Source organism: Eumetopias jubatus, unplaced genomic scaffold (genome assembly GCF_037043125.1).
Source record: "Eumetopias jubatus isolate StellerSeaLion01/CBP00866 unplaced genomic scaffold, mEumJub1_p1.0 scaffold_1, whole genome shotgun sequence".
Taxonomy (NCBI): domain Eukaryota; kingdom Metazoa; phylum Chordata; class Mammalia; order Carnivora; family Otariidae; genus Eumetopias; species Eumetopias jubatus.
The window spans coordinates 203,261,260-203,281,948 of record NW_028274807.1 but is presented as its reverse complement, the minus strand read 5'-3'; the positions used below and the strand labels follow the sequence as shown (position 1 = coordinate 203,281,948).

At 50.3% G+C, this 20,689-nt stretch overlaps 1 protein-coding gene across 3 annotated transcripts in view; it reads right to left on the bottom strand.

Moving 5' to 3' along the window:
• Positions 1–20,689, bottom strand: part of ZDHHC3 (zDHHC palmitoyltransferase 3) — a 55,813-nt gene that overhangs the window by 26,311 nt on the left and 8,813 nt on the right. For all 3 annotated transcript variants that reach the window (XM_028126871.1, XM_028126870.1, XM_028086961.1), the window contains one exon: positions 12,199–12,528. In XM_028126871.1, coding sequence (XP_027982672.1) covers positions 12,199–12,504 — 306 coding nt within the window. In that variant the 5' untranslated portion in view covers positions 12,505–12,528. The remainder of the gene's footprint in view (positions 1–12,198; positions 12,529–20,689) is intronic.

Genomic DNA, 20,689 nt, shown 5'->3' with positions numbered 1-20,689 from the left:
AGGTCGAGGTGACACCAGGCTGCTCTCATCAGTGGGCAGCCACGAGCTACCACCATCAGGGAAGCTGATGAACAACAGAACCGGGGACCACTCCCAAGTTCCAAAGGGGCCCGGGGCCGAGCGACAGTGTGGTCTACTAGGGTGGGTAAGGTGGGGGTTTCAGGGCTGACGGAGCATCCCTGGCCTCCCCAGGGTAGGGCTGATGGAGTATAACACGCTAAGGGAGGGGTTCCCAGGGTAGAAGAGATGAAAACTGGGTGTCAGAACCTTTCCCACAAAGAAGAAATTCTGGGATAGGAAGAGCCACTGAAGAAACAACAAGAACTTGAAATGCGGACGACGCAAGGGAGCTGGAGTTTCATCTTTTGCTAAGAAAATGACTCACAGGGGACAAAGATTCTAGTTACGGAAACTGCAAAGACAAATCAATGAACAGCTCTTCCTGAAAATCTACACCCCACCGAGCACTGTGGGAAGTGCAAGCAAGCAATGGGGGCCTGGGTCTCAAACGGCGGGTGGGGCGGGCCCCCAGGGACCCCGACACAGCAAGGAGGCTGAGCACCTAGTGAAAGGCATGGCTGCCAGGACAACAGGAGCTGGGGGAGGCAGGACAGCTGTGGCTGGGGACCCAGGAAGGCCCAGGAGGATCCTGGCGGATGCAGCAGCACAGAGGCACCTGGGAAGGGAGACAGTCCAAGCAGTGGCCAGAGGTGGCCTGTCCAGGGGGTGCCGGGGAGAACAGAAGCACTGGAGCAAGAGGGTATGTGCGGTGGGTGTCTTTCCAGCAGCGGAGAAAAGATTCAGTACCGCAGTTCAGTTATGGGAAATTTTTCAATTTGTCTCAAAGAGGTCCCGGGATGCCTCTCTGGGGAGGCAAGGAGTGCTCCCCTCTCCTCTTACCCCTCACCCCACCCCTCCTGTAGCTCTCTGCTGGGCTCCCCAACTTTCCCCTGCTGACCCGTCACCAGCTCTTTATCCGTTACCACCCGCGCTTTCCCGTCTCATCAAGGACCTGCTCACGCCCGAGACGGGCAGGACATGGCTGAATAGGAACAGAGCTGCACTTCCCCACTGGTCTGCCTGAGCGCCATGGGGCAACAGACAAACAGGGAACGAGAAAATCCAAAGGACTGCTCATCCACAGGAATGCTCTTCTCATTGGTGGAGGCTCAGGACTTTGAGTGGGACAGGGATGCGGTCCTGAGAAGAAACTTCTGGAAACACGGATCCTGGTACACAGGCACTGTGGGCACCAAGATGCTGAAAACCACACGTGATTCAGGGTAACCATCACCTTGTGGTGGCGGGGAGGCTGGGGGAGGAATGGAGTGGGGCGGGGTGGGAGGCATACAAAGGGGCTAAACTGTCTTTATGATGTTTTACTTATGAGGCTGGAGGGCAGTGAAGGTATCATACCATCATATCATCGTACTACCCTTTGTACCCTTTCAACTGTCGGAAGTGTGTCATTAAAATTTTTTCTAGAAGTTCAAAAAAGTAGAAAAAAAAATCTGGTCTGCAAAATGCAGGCAGGTGGCAGAAAAGCCTAAGATAGAAATTTTTTTTAAAAGATTTTATTTATCTGACAGAGAGAGACACAGCGAGAGAGGGAACACAAGCAGGGGGAGTGGGAGAGGGAGAAGCAGGCTTCCTGCCGAGCAGGGAGCCCGACGCGGGGCTCGATCCCAGGACCCTGGGATCATGACCTGAGCCGAAGGCAGACGCTTAACGACTGAGCCACCCAGGCGGCCCTAAGATAGCAAACAAACTTGGTAGGCAAGGATTTTATGGTATGTTTGATGCCATTTAGGATATACCTCCTGACATTAAATATGCTATAAAAGCATACAGCTATTTAACGTGGACAACATCTCTGACAGGTTGTTAAAGGCAAACGTAGATTTCCAAACAATATAGGGCACCTAAGACATTCTGGTACAGATCTGACACACAGTTAGACACTTGAACAATGCGGGGCTTAGGGGCCTGTGCAGACAAAACCCACATATAAGTTTTGAGTCACCCAAAACTTTACTAATAGCCTACTGTTGACCAGAATATCAATAACATGAGTAGTCAATTCACATATATGATGTATGTTATATTATATACTATATAATAAAGTATTTACTTAAAACAAAGGAAAGAAAATGTTGTTAAGAAAATCATAAGGGGGGGGCGCCTGGGTGGCTCAGATGGTTAAACCTCTGCCTTCGGCTCAGGTCATGATCCCAGGCTCTTGGGATCGAGTCCCGCATCCGGCTCCCTGCTCAGTGGAGAGCCGGCTTCTCCCTCTCCCTCTGCAACTCCCCCTGCTCATGCTCTCTATCTCTCTGTCTCAAATGAATAAATTAAAAAAATCTTAAAAAAGGAAAAACAAAAAAACCCCCAAGAAAATCATAAGGAAGGACGCCTGGGTGGCTCAGTCATTAAGCGCCTTGCCTTCGGCTCAGGTCGTGATCCCGGGGTCCTGGGATTGAGCCCCACCATCAGGCTCCCTGCTCAGCGGGAAGCCTGCTTCTCCCTCTCCCACTCTCCCTGCTTGTGTTCCCTCTCTCACTGTGTCTCTCTCTCTGTCAAATCAATAAAATCTTAAAAAAAAAAAAAAAGAAAAAGAAAAAGAAAATCATAAGGAGGGGCACCTGGGTGGCTCAGTCGGTTAAGGGTCTGCCTTTGGCTCAGGTCATGATCTCAGGGTCCTGGGATCGAGCCCCGTGTCTGGCTCCCTGCTTAGCAGGGAGCCTGCTTTCTCCCTCTCCCTCTGCCTTTTCCCTCGCTCAAATAAATAAAAAATTAAAAAAAAAAGAAAGAAAAAAGAAAATCATAAGGAAGAGAAAACACATTTATAGTACTGGACTGCATTTATTAAAAAAAAAATCATGTGTAAGTGAACCTGTGCAGTTCAAACCCACGTCGTTCAAGGGTCAACTCTCTATATATGAAAAGACAAAGACACTTGCAAATTATTAAGGTTATCTCACATAGTAGGATCACAGGTAATTTGTACTTTCTGAACCATATATTTTTTTAAAGATTTTATTTATTTATTTGAGAGAGAGAGAATGAGAGAGCACGAGAGGGAAGAGGGTCAGAGGGAGAAGCAGACCCCCTGCTGAGCAGGGAGCCCGACGTGGGACTCGATCCCGGGACTCCAGGATCATGACCTGGAGCCATGAGCCACCCAGGCGCCCTGAACCATATTTCTTAAATGTTCTAATAAGAACACATGGCTTTTGCAATTAGAAACTCACTAAAAATACAACCGAAAAATACACCTCAGGAAGGAGCTACCCAAAGTAGGAATATGACCAGCTTTCCCGAATTTTATAATCCAAATGTTGTGACCATCTCATCTGGAGATATCTGGGGCCCTGCCCGGAGGCACCAGGGAAGGGCAGGGTCTGGAAGTCTTTCCCAAGGCAAGGCAGGGCCCTGACCACCCAGAGGAGCAGATTTTAAAGGGAGATTGGGAAGGGCACTGGCCCAGGCAGAGAAGAAGGCACCACAAAAGCCCAGAGGGCCATATTAATTCCTTTTAATGTAAAAAGTCACTGAGTTTGGGCAATCATGTGACCTTTTGTGAATCCTAAAGTCACAAAACCACAACTGGACATTGCTCTTGTCTTATGTACAAAGGAAAAGCCCCGAGGAACATCACTGGCCCCAGGAGATAAAGCAAGGGGGCTGAGTTTTCCTAAATGAAGGCCCACGTTGTTTCCCCCCGACCACATCCAGTTTTTAAGGTCCCAGCCACCAGAGCTTGCTGTAAACCTCGGGAGGCCGCACAGAAAGGGCTACAAGAGGGCACCCCAACACCTCAAAGGGCCCCCGGAGCCCTCATTTCGTACCCTCATTATCGCCTGCTATTCCAGACCACGAGGGGAGACCTCATACAACAGCGCAGCCTTTTTAAAAGGCTGCCCCTCCAGCAGCACTCTATGGAAGGCTCATTGCCTTCCAGGCCAGACGCCATCTGCCTCGTGAGTCCCTCTCTCAGAGCCAGAGACCAGCCGGGCCAGTCCCTGAGACGGACCAGCCTGTGACACGGGCCCTTCCCAGCCTCTGGTTCAGCCTTCCCAGTCTCCTGTCTCTCTCTTTCTTCCTTTTTAAAAAGAACATTCTCTTCTGTGCTTATCACCACAGATTTCAGAATTTCCTGTTATTAGGTAAGGAATTTTGTTCGGTACAATTCTGGACGGACCGCAGGGAGTCGGAAGGCCTGCTGGGATGTTTCTGCCAGTGTTCTCACACTGGCACGACTGAGAACCGCCTACCCCCCATTCTTACACATCTCACGGGGGGGTCTTGAAGTTTCCATGTTACTGCAGCCCGGCAGACCACAGCGTAGGAATTTTTTTTCCTCATCTTCACAATAATACTTGTTCGTGATTTAAAGGAATATAGAGATGAGAAAATTACAAAGGAAAACCCATTCTTTGATTTCACCACCCACAGATCCGTACAATTAATATTTTAGAGGATATACTTCCAGTTTTTGCGCACACAGCAAGCTAAAAACACTAAAGAATTTATAAATCCATAATGCTCATATGTTTCTAAAATATGTATTTGGCCCCACAGTGGCATCTGTTTAAATCTGGGGCAGGGAGGTGTGATAGGGTTCTACTGCCCATTCCCCTCAGTGGCTAGCCCAAACTTCCAGTACCTACCTTGACCCCTACCCATTTCCTTTTCTCTTTCAGAGAAAACCAAGGCTGCTGGGGCAAACCACCAGCTGGGAGGATGAGGGGTCCCAGCTAATCCTGGTCTTTAGGGGCCGCAGACTTTTACCCCAAAGCTTCTCCCGTGTTGTGTGCACACTCCGGGCTCTCCCTCCCCTCGCATCTAAGCTTCTTGAGGTCGAGTGCGCTTCTCTCTACCTCTCCCTTGCTCTAGTTCACTGCTCTCCAGCACCTGGTGTCTCCACACTAGGGACACCTCTCACCAGGTCACTGTGCAACTCCCTGTGACCAAACCCAAAGGTCGGGTCTAAGCCCTCATCTTCCTCGGATCTCCTGTGACCACCAGTCCCTCCTGTCATTCTCTCCTGAGGCTGCTCTGTTCCCTCAGGATGTCCTCCTGCCTCTGGGGCTGGGCCTCTTGCCCTCCCTTGGGATGCTGCCCACCTTGGAGCCCTGGTGTTCCCCAGGGATCCCTCCCCTGCTCATTCTGCACCTCCCCCACCCCCTGCCACCAACAGGCCTCCCCATCACACCCAGTGGTGATGCTCAATCGCTGGCTCCAACTGAGACCTCTTTTCGAGCTGCAGACATCTCCACTTGGTTGTTCAAGAGGCATTAAAGCCAAAGAAAACCAACCCCCCAAATTCACCATGCGAGAACTGAATCTGTTCCTCCCCCCCCCGACTCCACTCTCCCTTCCTGGGGAAGGGCCCACCTGGCCCTTCGGTTACCGTGCATTCAGGGTAGAAATCCAGCAGCCATCCCCAGCTCTCCAAACCCTCTGTCCCACATACTGGCCCCAAACTGTGCCTCAAATCCCATGTCCTCCCCTCCATGCTGCCATCATGGTGTTCATTCCGGCCCATCCTCACATGCCCCAGATGCTAGAGCATCTCCCACCTCTGTTCATTCTCCTTAACTATTTCCCAGAGTACACTTTCTAAAATGGGAATCTGGCCATGTTACTCTCCCTGCCTGGATGCCTTCGCAGGCTTCACAGAGCCTTCCCTGGGCCCAGCGTCCGAGCTCTTGGGCAGGGCCCGTGCAGGGCCGCCACAACCCAGCCCTGGACCACTGATGCAGCGGCCCCCCCCCCCCCAATCCCTATGAACTACCTGCAGTTTCCCAAAGGCACTGTGCCCTCCAAATCTTCCTCTTGGGCCCCCAGGGACCCCACGTCAGCACCTCTGCCCAGCCTGCCAGGCACCTGCTTGCCTCTTGCACTGGAACCAAAACCCACTCAGGGATCACCTCCTCTGCCTTCTTCCTCATGGCCCTGGGCCACACCCAAGACAGAAGCCTTTGCTGGCCTGGCCTGTTTTTATTTGTCTTATAACACCTATCATTTAAGTACACACTGATTGTGCATGGCTGTAAATTCCTGGACAAGAGAGACAACGTCTTTCAACTTGCCGCCTGGTGCATGGCCCAGGGCCTGGCACGGAGCATGTACTCAATAAACCCAAGCTGAAGGATAATGATGATATAACAGACATTTACAAAGTACTTCTATGCCAGGCACAGTTCCAAGCGCTTTATTGTATTTTCTCAGTTAGTTCTGCCAATAAACCTATAGGCAAAGACTATGTTATTCCCCATTTTACAGATGAGGTAACTAAAGCAGAGAAATCAAGCAACTTCCCAAACTTATATGGCTAACAGGTGGCAGAACCAGGATTCAGACCCAGGCAGTCCAAGTGTAGAACCCTCGTCTCTATCAGAAGACAAATTAGGTATTTACCAGATGCTGCTGTTAAGTGCTTGAAAAGGCTTTTCGCAATCACCTTGATGCCACAGTATCATTCTCCTGCCAACAACTGTATCAGCACGCTAACACTAAGACTGAACCAGGCCTGTTTCAGTACGTACTTAGGATAACACGACAGCATAAAAAGGACACAAGGAAGGTTCCAAAGAAACACCAACGAGTCCAAGGCCTCAACATCCCCGTGCATTTTAATCGACAAGGATGAAACTTGCTTCAAGTGTTTCCGGGGCCCTGGGATTGAGGCATGAGCACACCTGCTGTCCAGGCAGAAACTCTCCCTCGATTAGCTCTGCCAGGAACAGGGTGACAAGCCCCAGGCCTGAGTCACAGGCCACCTGTCTCCTCCACAACAAAGTGGGAGGTAGGTAATCCCCAAATGGTTACTGTCCTCTCTCTGGAGCCAGAAAGATTTTTCCATTGGTGTTTCATTTATTTATTTGTTTGTTTGACAGAGAGAGACACAGCAAGAGCAGGAACACAAGCAGAGGGAGTGGGAGAGGGAGAAGCAGGCTTCCCGCCGAGCAGGGAGCCCGATGCGGGGCTCGATCCCAGGACACTGGGATCACGACACGAGCTGAAGGCAGACGCTTAATGAATGAGCCACCCAGGCGCCCTCCACTGGTGTTTCTAAGTTGCTCAGTGGCAGGTATGAGAACTTGCCTGGCACGAGGGAGAATGACCCCCTAGACAAGTGACCTGACCCGGGGGAATAGGTCAGTACTTCTGGCCACACCCAGCACCAGCCTATTACCTGGCATGCCGCGGGAGGGCTCAGTGCTATCCCTCCTCTGCGCTCCTGGGGGCCGGCCATCATGACCCGCCATGCTACTGGCCCAAGTAAATACTTGCTAACCGGCTCTGTACACAGTGTGTAATCGATAAGGTCACAGAGAGAGGCTCCAGAAGGGAATGCCAACTGCATGTGGATGAGTTTTGGCAGGTGAAACAGAAACAGAGGCCTGCAGGGTCTGGTGAAGTCTGTGTAGAGCAAGATATTCACAAGGTGGGATTCAGAGGGAGGGAGGGGCAGTGGGGCAGGCAGACAGATGGATTTTCTTTTCCTTAACAACACGGTTAAATTAATTTATATGCCTCCTTTTGTCAAATCTCAGGCTTGGGGTCATTTACCATGATGAGTTAGTAAACGATTAGTTAGTAAATGATCAGAAGGGTTTACACAATTATTGCAAGTGCGGAGCACTTGGCTTTGAGCTTCCTGGCAGCCGGGGCAAAACGGGACAAGCTATGCCTCTCCGCTTTAAGTGGCTTCCGGGAGACAGACAGATGTCCCAGATCTAAATCTTAAAGGGAATCTCTCAGGATTCCTGAGGAAGCTCACAGGATGAGGAAGTAAAACGTATCTGCAAAGGGAAAGGAAAAAGTGGCGAAGTTGGGGGGTGGGGTGGGGAGGGAGACGGCTACCAAGGTAAGAGTCTCCAAGTCTGGTTTGTTTCCAAGGGGCTGCCTCTTCCGGGTGCTCAGAGCCCCTCTAGACCTCTGAAGTGTTCCGGGGACACAGAGAGTCCCTTGATATGACACACCCTCAGAGTGAGCAAGGTGAGGGCACCCGAGACCAGACCCTGGTCTCACTTGGGCTCTGCCCATGCCATGCGGCCTCTAGGCCAGCCCCCCTGTCAAGTGAGGCCCCTTTAGCCCCTTCCTCACTCCTTCCAGGCCCATCCCTCTTACCCCACTTCCCATGGGAGCTTCGCCTCCAAGAGGGCTCCTTACACATCTGTGAGCCATTCCCTCTTCCCTTTCCTGCTCAAGCTCTGCACAGGCCCATTTCCCACTGTGGTGCAGGGAATGACTGCTAAACGGTCCAGAAAGCTACGGGTGGTTGCAGCTGTTCTGATGGTCCAACCACGGTAAGATTTCAAAGCTGGAAGGGGTCTAGCAACTGTTTGGGGGAGACTAGAAGAGATTATTTTTTCTTTCTTTCTTTTTTTTTTTAAAGATTTTATTTATTTATTTGAGAGAGAGAGAGAGAGAGAGAGAGCATACGAGAGGGGGGAGGGTCAGAGGGAGAAGCAGACTCCCCGCCGAGCAGGGAGCCCGATGCGGGACTCGATCCAGGGACTCCAGGCTCATGACCTGAGCCGAAGGCAGTCGCTCAACCAACTGAGCCACCCAGGCGCCCGGCGAGATTACTTTTTCTTTAAAAGATAACCTAGTAATACTAACAAACCCAAACGATGAACAATGCATACATTGTTACAAGTTGTTTACAACCCACGAAGATAGTTTTCTTGAGAAGAACTATACGCAACCTGAATTCCTGAGATACAAAACATTATAATCCTATTAGGGAGTTTCTTAGGACCCTGTAGTGGCACCTTCCTAAAAACACACCCGCCCTGGAGTGTTAATAAAGAGCCCCCAATCTGATGTGTTTTCAGTGTGAGATCGAGGCTCCCCATGCTGCCCCAGGGCCTCCCAACCCTCTCTGGACGCACTGGGTTTTGTATAACACATCAGTGTGCTGGGAGAGAGGAAAGGCAGGTGGCTGAAGAGCCCGAGGTGGGGCGTGCCGTTAGAACATGTCTGAGTCGCTCCCCTTACTGATGGTTGATATTTGACCGATGCTTCATTTGGGGGCCCAGTTTTCTTTGGGGCCACCAGCAAAACACACCGGTGGGAAGCTGACTGGTGTTTGGGGTATAGTCTATGGTTCTCACTCACTGGGGATTGGCAGCGGTGAGAATTATTCACTCCTGCATCCAAGTGCAAGGGGCTAGACTGAGGAGACCTCCCGGAGAGGCCATGCAGGTCAGTGCGGGGTAAAAGGATGCATGCATGTGACGGCAGCTGGGATGCCAGGCCAGAAGCCTTCCTGCCGCCCGCCTCCCAGCGTCCAGTTCCCTGACTCACGTGCCTTCTAGACACCAATGACCTCGCACGAAGTTGTCTGATCCTGACCCTGCACCAGCCCTAAACCTGGCTCTCTGCTCACGTGTAATATAGACACAGTTGGCCAGAACAGAAGCCTTGATTTCTCTCCAAAATCTGTTCTTGACTCTCCCATTTAAGAAACAGCACTAGCAATCCCCTAGCTGCTTGAGCCAAGATGGGGGAAGACACACTCTCTAGTCCCTCTCCATTCTGTCGGCCCTTCTGAATAGTGGTTCTCAGACCTGGCTGAACACAGAGGACGCCTGGGAGCTTTAAAGCACTCCGATACCCAGGGCCCTACCCCAAACCAATCAGAGCAGAATCTCTGGGGGTGGGGCCCAGGCGTCCATACTTCTTCAGAGCTCCCTAAGGGATTCTAACGTGCAGCCAGGTTTGAGAATTAGTGGCTTAAAATACACTCCAAATCCAACAGCTTCTGTCCAGCTTCACTGCTCCCACTTTGGGCTGAGCCACCAACCACGTCGTGTGCAGACCACTGCCATCCCTCTAATCCTCCTGGGTCTCTGCTCCACCTCAAACCCCCGTTACAAGCACAAGACACTGTTTTTTTAAAAAAATCAGGTCGTGTCATGCCTCTCCGTTGGCTTCCCACTACATTGAGAGTAAAGAGCAAAGCTCTCATGAGGCCCTCAAGGCCCTGCCCGATCTGGCTTCTGCAGTCCTACCTGTGTCTTCCGGCTCCTCTTGCTCCCACTCCCCACGCGGAGGTCACCCTGGTCTTAGTCCTGTTCCCCAGATGCGCCAAGTGCGTGCCCACCTCTGCGCCTCTGCACCTACTCTCTCCTCTGCCTGGAAGCCTCTGCCCTCAGGGGCTTCACCTGCCTGACTCACAGCTCCATGTCATTAGGTCTCAGCTCTGAATGGCACCGCTCACAGCCCTTCTCAGATCCCCTAGAGCTAAAGCAGGCCCCCTGTGCCCCAGAAAAATCACCACCACATCACCCGATCACACTCTTCGATTATCTTTAAAATACTTATCACTGTTTGAAATCACCTTGTTCGTTCGCTCACGTCTTCACTGCCTGACCCCCTGCGCTAGGACGTGAGCTCCAAGGAGGCAGGGATGCTGGTCTGTCTTGCTCACAGCTGCCGCCGTTGCTCACAAAGGCCCTCTCACGTAGGAGGCGCTCAATGGGCATGGCATTCACTTTGTCCCTCATCAGGGCCCCCAGGGCTCTTCCCAGGGCTCTTCCCCGGGCTGCCAGCATGATCCCTGTAAAATGACAACTGGGTCTCGCCACTCTCACTCAAAATCCTCAGGGGCTCTGGACCACCCCTCGTCATCCAACTGCCCCCCAAACCCTCCCTCCTCCTCAGGTCCCACCATCCCACGCAGCTCCCGGAGCCTCGAGGGGACACACGCCTGTGTGCCTGCCGCTCTCTTGGCCTGGCCCGCCGTCAGGGTCTTCCCACCTCGCCACTTCCCCCGCCAACAGACGCTGCTCTCGCAACAACTGGCCAGTGCGCCACCCAGCAGCCGTCCTCGTCGGCTAGGCTGGTTCACGCCCCCTCGTTTTTCCACAGCAACCCGGGCTTTCCTCTGCCACAGCCTTTGTCGCACGGGGCTGGCCTCACCTGTTTTCTCTAGACAGAGGGCACTCCGGTTGGAACCACATACAGGTCTTCCCCCTTCTTCTTGACGTTGGCGTTACGTCACTTGGCCTTTATGAAAGACCCACTTTAGTACCTCTCGGCCAACGCAAAGACATCCGAAGAGGATGTTCGCTTTTACAACATGCAAATTGCTTCTTTGCTTGATGCCGTTTGGCTTATGAAAGGTTTCACAGGAATGTTCTCCTTTTCAGATAGTGGGGGAAACCTGTACCCCAGGCCTTTCAGGGGCCGGCTGACTGGTGACCCCATAAATGGTGCCAGGACGTGGGGGAGAAGAGGTGCTATCTGGACCGGCTATCGACGTGTAATCGAGCTGGGAAAGCTGCTCTCCCTCGGGATGGATTAACAAGCCACCGCCTGAACCGGCAGGAAATGGAGCCCTTCGAGGGAATGAGCCCAAGACCCAGGGTCTCTATTTTGCTCTCCCTGGGGCTCACAGAAACAGAGTCTGGGTGGCCAATGCCATGGCCAGTAGTGGTGCTTTCCTTTTCTTAATTTCAACATACTCGTCCTATGCACTCAAACTATTAAGCCACAGGAGGTCTTTATTAAATCACGCACTCTCGCCTTTCCCATACGAGATGATGAACAGGAACAGAGGGTTTAATACCATGGTACACGACATTCAATAGCCACCTGCACAGCTTGGTATATTTAGCTAAGTCATCAGGCAGAACACCACCGCTTTACCCACAGATATTCACCAAGAGGCACTTGCTGCCGCCTGAAACAGGCTTGTCCAGCTTTTCAGGAAAAGATGAGCCTCGCCCAAAGTGAAGGCCATTTCCGTGCAGGTTCCTGGAACTGGATACGGCTTTAATTTCAAAAGCACCTCGCTGCAGTCCTGTCTTCACTGGGAAGCCCCACCCTGACCCAAGCCCTCAGCATGCTTTCCACTCCGTGATCTGCCCCCAGTCTCCATGGTTATCGGACTGTGCCCTTCCAACGAACGAGAGGCTAGGTTTCTGCTAGGCCAAATCCCTCCCGTAGCAGGCTCCATTGACGCATACACCAGTGTACATACAGGTACATCCAACCAAGACAGAAAGGCTGTGGCACAGGTGGTGTCCCCTCGGGGGGCCCTGAGTTCACTTTCCCACCCCAGCCCTGGCCCTCCTGTTCTCCACACTCCCAAGGTCCAGGGGAACATGCGGGCTGCGGCCATGCCAGGGCCAGAGGAGGAGAGTGTGGGCTGGTTAAAACAGGCCCAGACATACTCACGGGGTCCGTCAGCATGGCCCGGCAATGGGACGCCAGGGCCAAGAAGGCCAGCAGGTTGAACACGATTCCGTTGATGACGCTGTACACGTAGTCTCGGGATGGAATGAGCATGACAAAGAGGACCACGAATTCCGCATAGAGGACCAGAAACCAGGTGACAATGGCACAGGCAATGCCACAGCCGTCGCGGATAAACCACATGGTTCCCACAGGACCGTGGTGGGGAGGTGGGACACACTTCTCTGGCTGGAGGTATTCTGGCTTCCGCTCAATGTCTCGGAAGTGGTGGGTGGGGATAAGCATCATAAGCTATTCTGTCCATACTGGCATCTGGAAGAGACAAGAAAGGACCCAGAAAATGGGTGGTGTCTTGTTATCAAGGATATTTGACAAAATTACCTTTCTAAAGTAAGCCATGAGGGATGTCTGGGTGGCTCAGTCGGTTAAGCATCTAGCTTTGGCTCAGGTCACGATCCCAGGGTCCTGGGGTCGAGCCCCACGTCGGGCTCCCTGCTCCGCAAGGAGTCTGCTTCTTCCTCCCCCTCTTCCCCCCAACTCGAGCTTGCTCTCCCTCTCTCAAATAAAGAAATAAAAAAATCTTAAAAAAAATAAAATAAAAAAAAATGTGAGTGCTTGGGACACCCGGCTGGGTCAGTTGGTAGAGCATGTGATTCTTGATCTAGGGGTCATGAGTTTGAGCCCCACGCTGGGGGTAGAGTTTACTTAAAGAAAAAAGAAAAGTAAGTTCTCTTCCTTCCTTCCTTCCGAGAGTTAACTTAGCTTTTGTGAAATAGGGCCACCTTGCCCAAAGCCTTCACATGACAGATATGCAAAGGGAGTCTTCCAAGGGCAAATGCCTCACCCAAGGTCGGCTGGAGCTGCAGCTGCACAAACAGGACACCAGTTCAGAAGTGAGGCTAGAACTCAGGTCTCTCTGTTTACTAGGGATCGATCTACTGGGAGGATGGTGTCAACAGATATGTTCTAGTTGTGACTTAAAAGACAAGACGGGACACCGAGTACCAAGCCCTCTGGGAAAACTCTCTTTAGCATGGACACTGCTGCCTCTATGCCAAGGACAAACCCAGAGGCTGGTGTTGAGGCTGCCTGGGGTTAACAGGGATGAGTAGGAGGAAAGGACCTGGTGACCTAGAACATCTTTGGACTCATTGTCCAACATTCTCCCGTTTGGGCCATAGGACTGAAAAACCCCGGATAGGGAAGGTTCTTGAAACCAACCAGGTTTTTCAGTCCTGTGGCCCAAACAGTTGATTTCCCGGGAATCAGAGACTCCCTGAGTTCTGCCCTCGCAGGTGATGGGGTCAAGTGGAGAATGTTGGACAATGAGTCCAAAGATGTTTCTGTACCACCGAGCTGTGAGGCTCTCTGTGAGCCTTTGTGTCCTCACCTGCGGAGATAACCCCCTTCCCGCCCCAGCACCCCCTCCCAGGGCTGGTGTGAGGCTCCAGGGAGCTGGAGGTGCTCCTGATGAACGCTGTAGGCCATAACAAGCCCACATACCACAGACCCCACACACGTGGCATAGTCTCTCTAGGAAAGACATCCATTCCTTCCGAAACAAGTGCTGAGCAACACGCCCCTTCTTCCTAGCAGCTGCAGCCCGCGTCTCTGGAGACAGTAATGAAATAACTCAGGATCGATAATAAAGTCGATCTGTCCACAGCATGCGCCGAAAGACGCAGCAAGTACACATTTCCTTCCTCTGATTCCTTATCTTACACGTGGCGGCCTGTTGCTCACCAGGCCGGTTTCTCAGTCAGCAACTGCGCCGGCACAGGCTAGCCCCAGATGGAGGCGCCACAGGGTGACCCCTGGAGCTGTCTACAGCACTGTGAGTGACATCTTCGGGCTTCTGAGAACTCCAGGCACTTCGCAGCGCAGGCAACCATTCACAAGCATGCTGGCTCTGCGTGTTTTTCTGGAGGCTGGGGCTCTACAGGGCATGGGCAAACCTTCAGTGGTTGTGCTGGGCTTTCCTCACCCTTTGGCCTTCTTCCTCCCCAGCCCTCCTCCCCAACAAAGAGCCTCTGGACTGAATATGCTGTAGTCATGACGAGGAAGGACGTGTCCAGAAAGCTGAGCCGGCAGTCACTGCTACTCAAATTGACAGACATTCTCAAGTCAAAAGTTGCAGAGGCTAATAACGAAAGAATAAGGCCAGGGCCTCCCCTCCCCAGGACGGCAGAGAATTAGTGGCCGAAAGGCAGTTCGATGCGTACCATGTACTTATCCAAAGAAACACTTTGGACTCATTGTCCAACATTCTCCACTTGACCCCATCACCTGCGAGGGCAGAACTCAGGGAGTCTCTGATTCCCGGGAAATCAACTGTTTGGGCCACAGGACTCAACAAATAGGGTGACTATCACACGCTGGGTACACTGTGCTGGGAGCTGAGGGACAGGAAGTCATGACGTATGGAATAACCATCCCAAGTAGAGTAAAAGCAGTGGTTCCCCACAGGCCGTCAATCAGAATCTTCGAATAAAGCAACCTTGTGCTCTCCACGAAGACAATGGCAATTGGTGCCGCCAGCGACAACCTAGAGGCATGAACGATGAGGACACCCTTCTGAGGCACCAAATGGAAGGACAGCAGGAGCTTGCACACTGGACCCGGGCCCAGCAGATTCTAAAATTCTAAGCTCCATTCAACCAAAAGCCAACAAATGAAAAACTAAAATCCCATGAAATCCCACGAGTCCAAAGCTGATCAAAGCTCACCACTTTGACAACTCCCACAGGTAAGCATTCTCTTGGTTTTTCCTGCTGCTGTACAGGTCTGTAGGTACCCAGGCTCTAAACCTATAAAGTTTTACTGGACCACAGCCATGCCATTCGAAGACGTATTGTCTGTCTGCTTTTGCATAACAATGGCACAGCTGAGCAGTTGTGATGAGACCGTATGACCTGCGAGCCTAAAGCCTAAACTATTTACTCTCTAGCTTTTTTTTTTTAAGATTTTAGTAATCTCTAAAATATTTAAGTAATCTCTGCACCCAACGTGGGGCTCGAACTCATGATCCCGAGATCAAGAGTCGCATGCTCCACTGACTGAGCCAGCCAGGCGCCCCTATGCTCTAGCTTTATACAGAAGTTTGCTGACCCATGGTTCGAGGCGGTTGTTACCCACCAGATAACTGAGATCTGTCTTGGCTCCAGCTTTCCCTGCAGAACAGCTCAGTGTGACAGAAATGGGTGGTTACAACTCACCCCACCCCACCCATGTCTGTGGCAGCAAAACCTCCTGTCATCTGCAGCCCGAGGGTCATCTCGCTGAAAGCTGTGTACTCCGTCAAGCTGCTCTTCAATTAGCATAAAAGGTGTGGTTTTCTGAAATGGATGATCACTGAAAATAAATTTCAGAACAATGCTCCCTTGTAGGTATTTCCAGTGATTACATTACACTCATAGTATATTCAGACCAGTTGACTGTATTCGTTCGTCAATTACTCATTCTTGATCGTACACATGGCAACGACTTGACTAGAGTAATGCTGCGTATGTGTGGTTTTGCTGAGGAACAGACCCTTCCACATAAGTAAATTTCCCAGTAACTGTGGCTTGTTCCTGAGCAGATACACAGTTTAACCATTAGGATGGTTAAGGTGGAAATAAAAAAATAAAACACGGAAGTAAAATAAAAAACAGACCAAAAAAAAAAAAAAAGATACTATACCTGCTCCTGTCTTAAGTACAATAACCATCCATTTCTTTGGAATGATTTAGTTATTACCGGGAACATCAATTACTGGAATGTATCAGGGAGTGATGTCCTCCGGGGTCATGGAGACTCACTGAGCTCTTGGCCTCACACCAACTGGCCTGTGCAGACTAGAATTCTAATTCCAACATCTCCTTTGTATGGTTCTTTGTCTCCCTCTTCCATTCCTGGCTACTGTCATTCCTGTGCCTATAGTTGCCAACCCCCCTGACAAATTCTCCATTTATGACCGCTAATTGGCTGTGGGCTGGAAAACAAATAAAACTAAAGCCGGTTTAGTTTTATTTGTTTGTAAAAGAAGGGTACTCATTCTCGGTAACAGGCCTTTAGGGAACACCTGCTATGCTCTCCCACCACACAGGTCCTGTGGGCTGGAAGCCCTGTCTTTTCATCAGCCCAGGGCCTGGCATGCAGTAGCCATTTACTGTGTGAGTTTGTTACACAAATGCTTGAGTACGATGCCAGAGCTCTGTGATCCCAGGCCCCCCTCCGGAAGCCCTGTCTGCTGCCTTTCAGGTGTGTGGCCATATCCCAGACGGAGGAGGGTGCACCAAGCAGGACTGTGAAGTAAGTGGACTGTGACTCTTTTTTTTTTTTTTTCAAGATTTTATTTATTTATTTGAAAGAGAGCGAATGAGAGACAGAGAGCACGAGAGGGAAGAGGGTCAGAGGGAGAAGCAGACTCCCTGCTGAGCAGGGAGCCCGATGCGGGACTCGATCCCGGGACTCCAGGATCATGACCTGAGCCGAAGGCAGTCGCCCAACCAACTGAGCCACCCAGGCGCCCTGGACTGTGATTCTTATTTAAGCGACCAGAACGTTCCATCCTTAAACAATGTGGGAACCAAAGAGTGTATAGAGGAGCTCTGTTTTCCCCTCACTGGTGAGGGAGAACCTGTGATCTGGGCCAGCACCCAGACAAGGGCACACTTGGCAGACTCAGACACCAAGTACTGAACTCAAGTTCACATTCCAACCCACACTTTAGTGTTTCAAAATATCCTGCTCAAAACCAATCAAAGCACGCGGCGGTGAAGAGTTTATTTAACCCCAAGGCCCCTCAAGAGCAATGGAAGTAGCTTTCCAATAAGGATCTGTTCCTTAGTCAACTGGAAATCTTAGAAATACGGGGAAAACTTCACCTCGAACAAATTGTGCACCTTCCCTTCATTCTGCCCCTAATGACCACAGCAGGAGAGGCAAATGTTGACCTTTTCTCCTTTTCTATTTTGAATTAGGGAAACTCCAATCCTTGGGGTTGAGGAGAGGCTCTTTGCCCATGACCGACTGCCCACATGAGTCCTTGCTTGTGACCGTTGGGCAGACTGTTTGCTCAGGCCTCTGGGTTGTGCACACAAGGAGGCTGGTGGGTCCAGGGACCTTTAATCCTGCCCACCAGCTCACACCCTCAGGAGGACGGCCTCCTCCAGCCCTCCCCCCACCACCCCTTTTCATCCCATTCCCTTGCCCTGTTGACCCTCTAAATTTTCCTGTCTTCAGTTCAGTTCAATTCAAAAACATATTCCCGGAGCAGCCACTAAATGTAAGCAACTGTGCGGGGGCTCACACAAGGGATGATGAGGACCATAATGTGTGTGTGCTGCCCAATTCAGGCCCTGCCATTCCCCTCTCCCAGCTCCCAATCTGCTAAGTCTAGTCTTACTTGCTTTGTTCTACTTAACCTGCAAGTCCCATTTTGTTCGGCGTCAGAGCCTGGTATCTGGCAGGAGTATGTGCTCAAATCATTTCTTGAGTGAATGGATGCAGAAATCGGACAGACCTACCCCACAATGACCCTAAAACACAGGTTTCTAATGAACAGCACAATGGAGAGGCAAATAGTACCCTCCCCCCCAAAAAAAACAAAGCCCAGAAGTGAGATAAATAGACTTTCTCATGGCCTGGGCAGCTAAAGGGAGAGGATCTGAGCAGGGTACGGAGCCAGGTGAAGCGTTCTGTTCAGACAGAGGCAGGAAGAGTGGTGATGCAGGGTGGGGGTGCTGGATGTCTGGGGCTGTGTGCATAAGTGTGCGCATACACGAGCTGGGTTGGGACTAGGACTAGGAGGTGGTGGGCGCTAAGTGGAAATGAAGCGCTAAAGGTAGGATTATGTTATGTAGGCTATGTTTTACAAGGCCTCAGGCTTCAAGGTGAGGTGGGACTTCACCCTGGAGGTACTGGGGAGGCACCTTAGTCTCTGAGGAAAGCTATCAGGACCGTGGTCATGCTGTGGTAAGGCCGCTCTGGCACTGACAGACAAGACAAAATGAGACAGACGAGAGGGCTCCGAGTCCACCAGAGGGCAACGAGCCCGGGGAGGCACTGAGGCAACAGGCCAGAGATGCAGTTGGGTGGAACTGGGTTTTCTGATCCTCTTCCATTTTGTGTCCAAAGAAAGGTCTAAAACAATGATCATTTGGCAATTTTAATTATAGTAATCTATGTTGTACTGTTTTGGCCAACGGTTCTAGAGCATTAAGAAGAGTTGGCTTTTCGGGTGCCTGGGTGGCTCAGTCGGTTAAGCGACTGCCTTCGGCTCAGGTCATGATCCTGGAGTCCCGGGATCAAGTCCCACATCGGGCTCCCTGCTCGGCAGGGAGTCTGCTTCTCCCTCTGACCCTCTTCCCTCTCGTGCTCTCTATCTCTCATTCTCTCTCTCAAATAAATAAATAAAATCTTAAAAAAAAAAAAAAAAAGAAGAAGAAGAAGAGTTGGCTTTTCCATATGTTAGTAATCCATGCCCAAAGTCATTATTCTTCTACCTGGTGGATGAAAACACTGAGGCCCAGAAAGGCGAAGGGACTAAGCCCTGGGGGTAAGGAAGTCATAGGAGGACTCATGGTACCAGAGGAGTTCTAGAGCTCCCGGGAGCTAGAGATCCAGATGATAAGGAAGATGCAGTGTCTGTCAGAATGACCTTCTGAGCTCTGCTATCCGAGAATGTGGGAATTCTAAGGAAATCATCTAGTCTTCCTTCTTAGAGTTTCAGAAGCAAAAAACAGAAATGACTGATAGTGATAATTTTCTAAAACAAGAACAAAAACAAAACCCCCCTACACCTGGTCCACAGAATTGCCTCCAGATCTATAACTCACACGCTTCATTATACCTGACTACAAGTGTGCCTCCCCACTAACCCAGACAGGCAGACACAAATCTATTTAGTGAAATGCAGTCTGGGGCCCTACAAGCCCCAGGGTTTGGGGTACTGGGTTGGCGCTGTGGTATGCACTCATGACTCAATTTCCATGCTGCCTATCCAAGGCCGAGCAACATAAAGGGGTTTGAAAGGGTGATGCTATGGTCAAGCTCACAGGTCCCATCCCACTGTGGCCCATCAGCAGGTTGGCCAGGCTGGATGCCTAGCCAAGTGTTGACCATTAGCGATGGCAAGAGTTGCCTGTAGTTACTCATCATTTGTTGAATTATGGGCAAGTCCTTATAAATCCATCACCTGCCCTAAGAAAACTGACCCAAAGCCCAGGCTTTATGCTTAAGGGTCAAAGACACGACCATCACATAAAACAAACAAGTTCTGTATTGGAATGTATTAGAGTCCCCACAACTCCACTGTTCTCCATCCAGCAAGTGTCCCAGGAACTGCAGATCTTCTCAGATTGCCAACATCGCTGGCTTTCACGAGCTAAAATGCTATCCCGAAGTCCTGGATTAGTTCAGCTAGATCTAAAATCCTTAGAAGCATCTCAAAGTACTTTGTGAAGATTACTTTCCTAAGACACCACACCCACTCACATTCTCACATCCACACATGCATTCATGCACAGCACAGTAGGTTTTGGGGACTGTACAGATTAAAGTAGCATTAACACACCCAACCATTAAGGCCTGTATGAAATATCTGTACACAGACTGGCTGAATAAACTCAAATCAGGTGCGATTATTTTCCCCTGGCTTAGAGACAAAGGTCATCCAAACACTCCAAAAAAAATTTTTTTTAAGGATTCACCTTTCTGGGTCTCTACTAGTAGGAACATATAGTTCATCTATAGATCAACTCAATTTCATCAACTCCTTAGCTGACGTCATGAACATCGCCAAGGTAGTAGAAACCCTTAAATCAGAGGCTTTTAACATAGGTCAGCATTTGTTTCAGGTGAACAGTTAACATTTTAATAAATCTAGTATTATGCTGAATTGCTGTTGGGCGGGGGGGCTGGCCTGATATCCTCTGGAACTTGCCCTACTAAACATTGAATTCTCACCTAAACTAATTCTTACTACAGTTAAAGAACTCGGTCTACCCTTACACAATCACTTAAAAGGTCCCCTGAAAGAAGGCAGCATCTTTTCTGGTACTTCTGTCATTTTTCTCAATTGAAATTCATCTTAACGAGTATATCAATAACCTTCTATGGCTTAAATCCTACTGTCTCAAAAATATGGTGTTTGCCTCTTTTAGAACTTCTCACATTTCAGAGTGATAGACTTAAAAGCATTCAAAAGCCAGGCCTACAACTTCAAAAATAAATAAATGGTCCATGCCCTAGAAGCTTTAGTAAGGTATCTGAAAAAGTAGAAAACCAATTTATCTGAGCTACAATTCTCTTAATTTGTGTAAGGATCTAAAAGGATCATAAATTTTATACCCATTTTTACAGGGTTCTCAGAAAAAGAAAGAATGAACCATGAATCGCTGTTTGAAATATTTCATTAAAAAAAAAAAAAAAGAATGCGTCACTAAACTTTTTTTTTTTTTTTAAGGTAAGGGTGTAGTTCAAAGGAAAG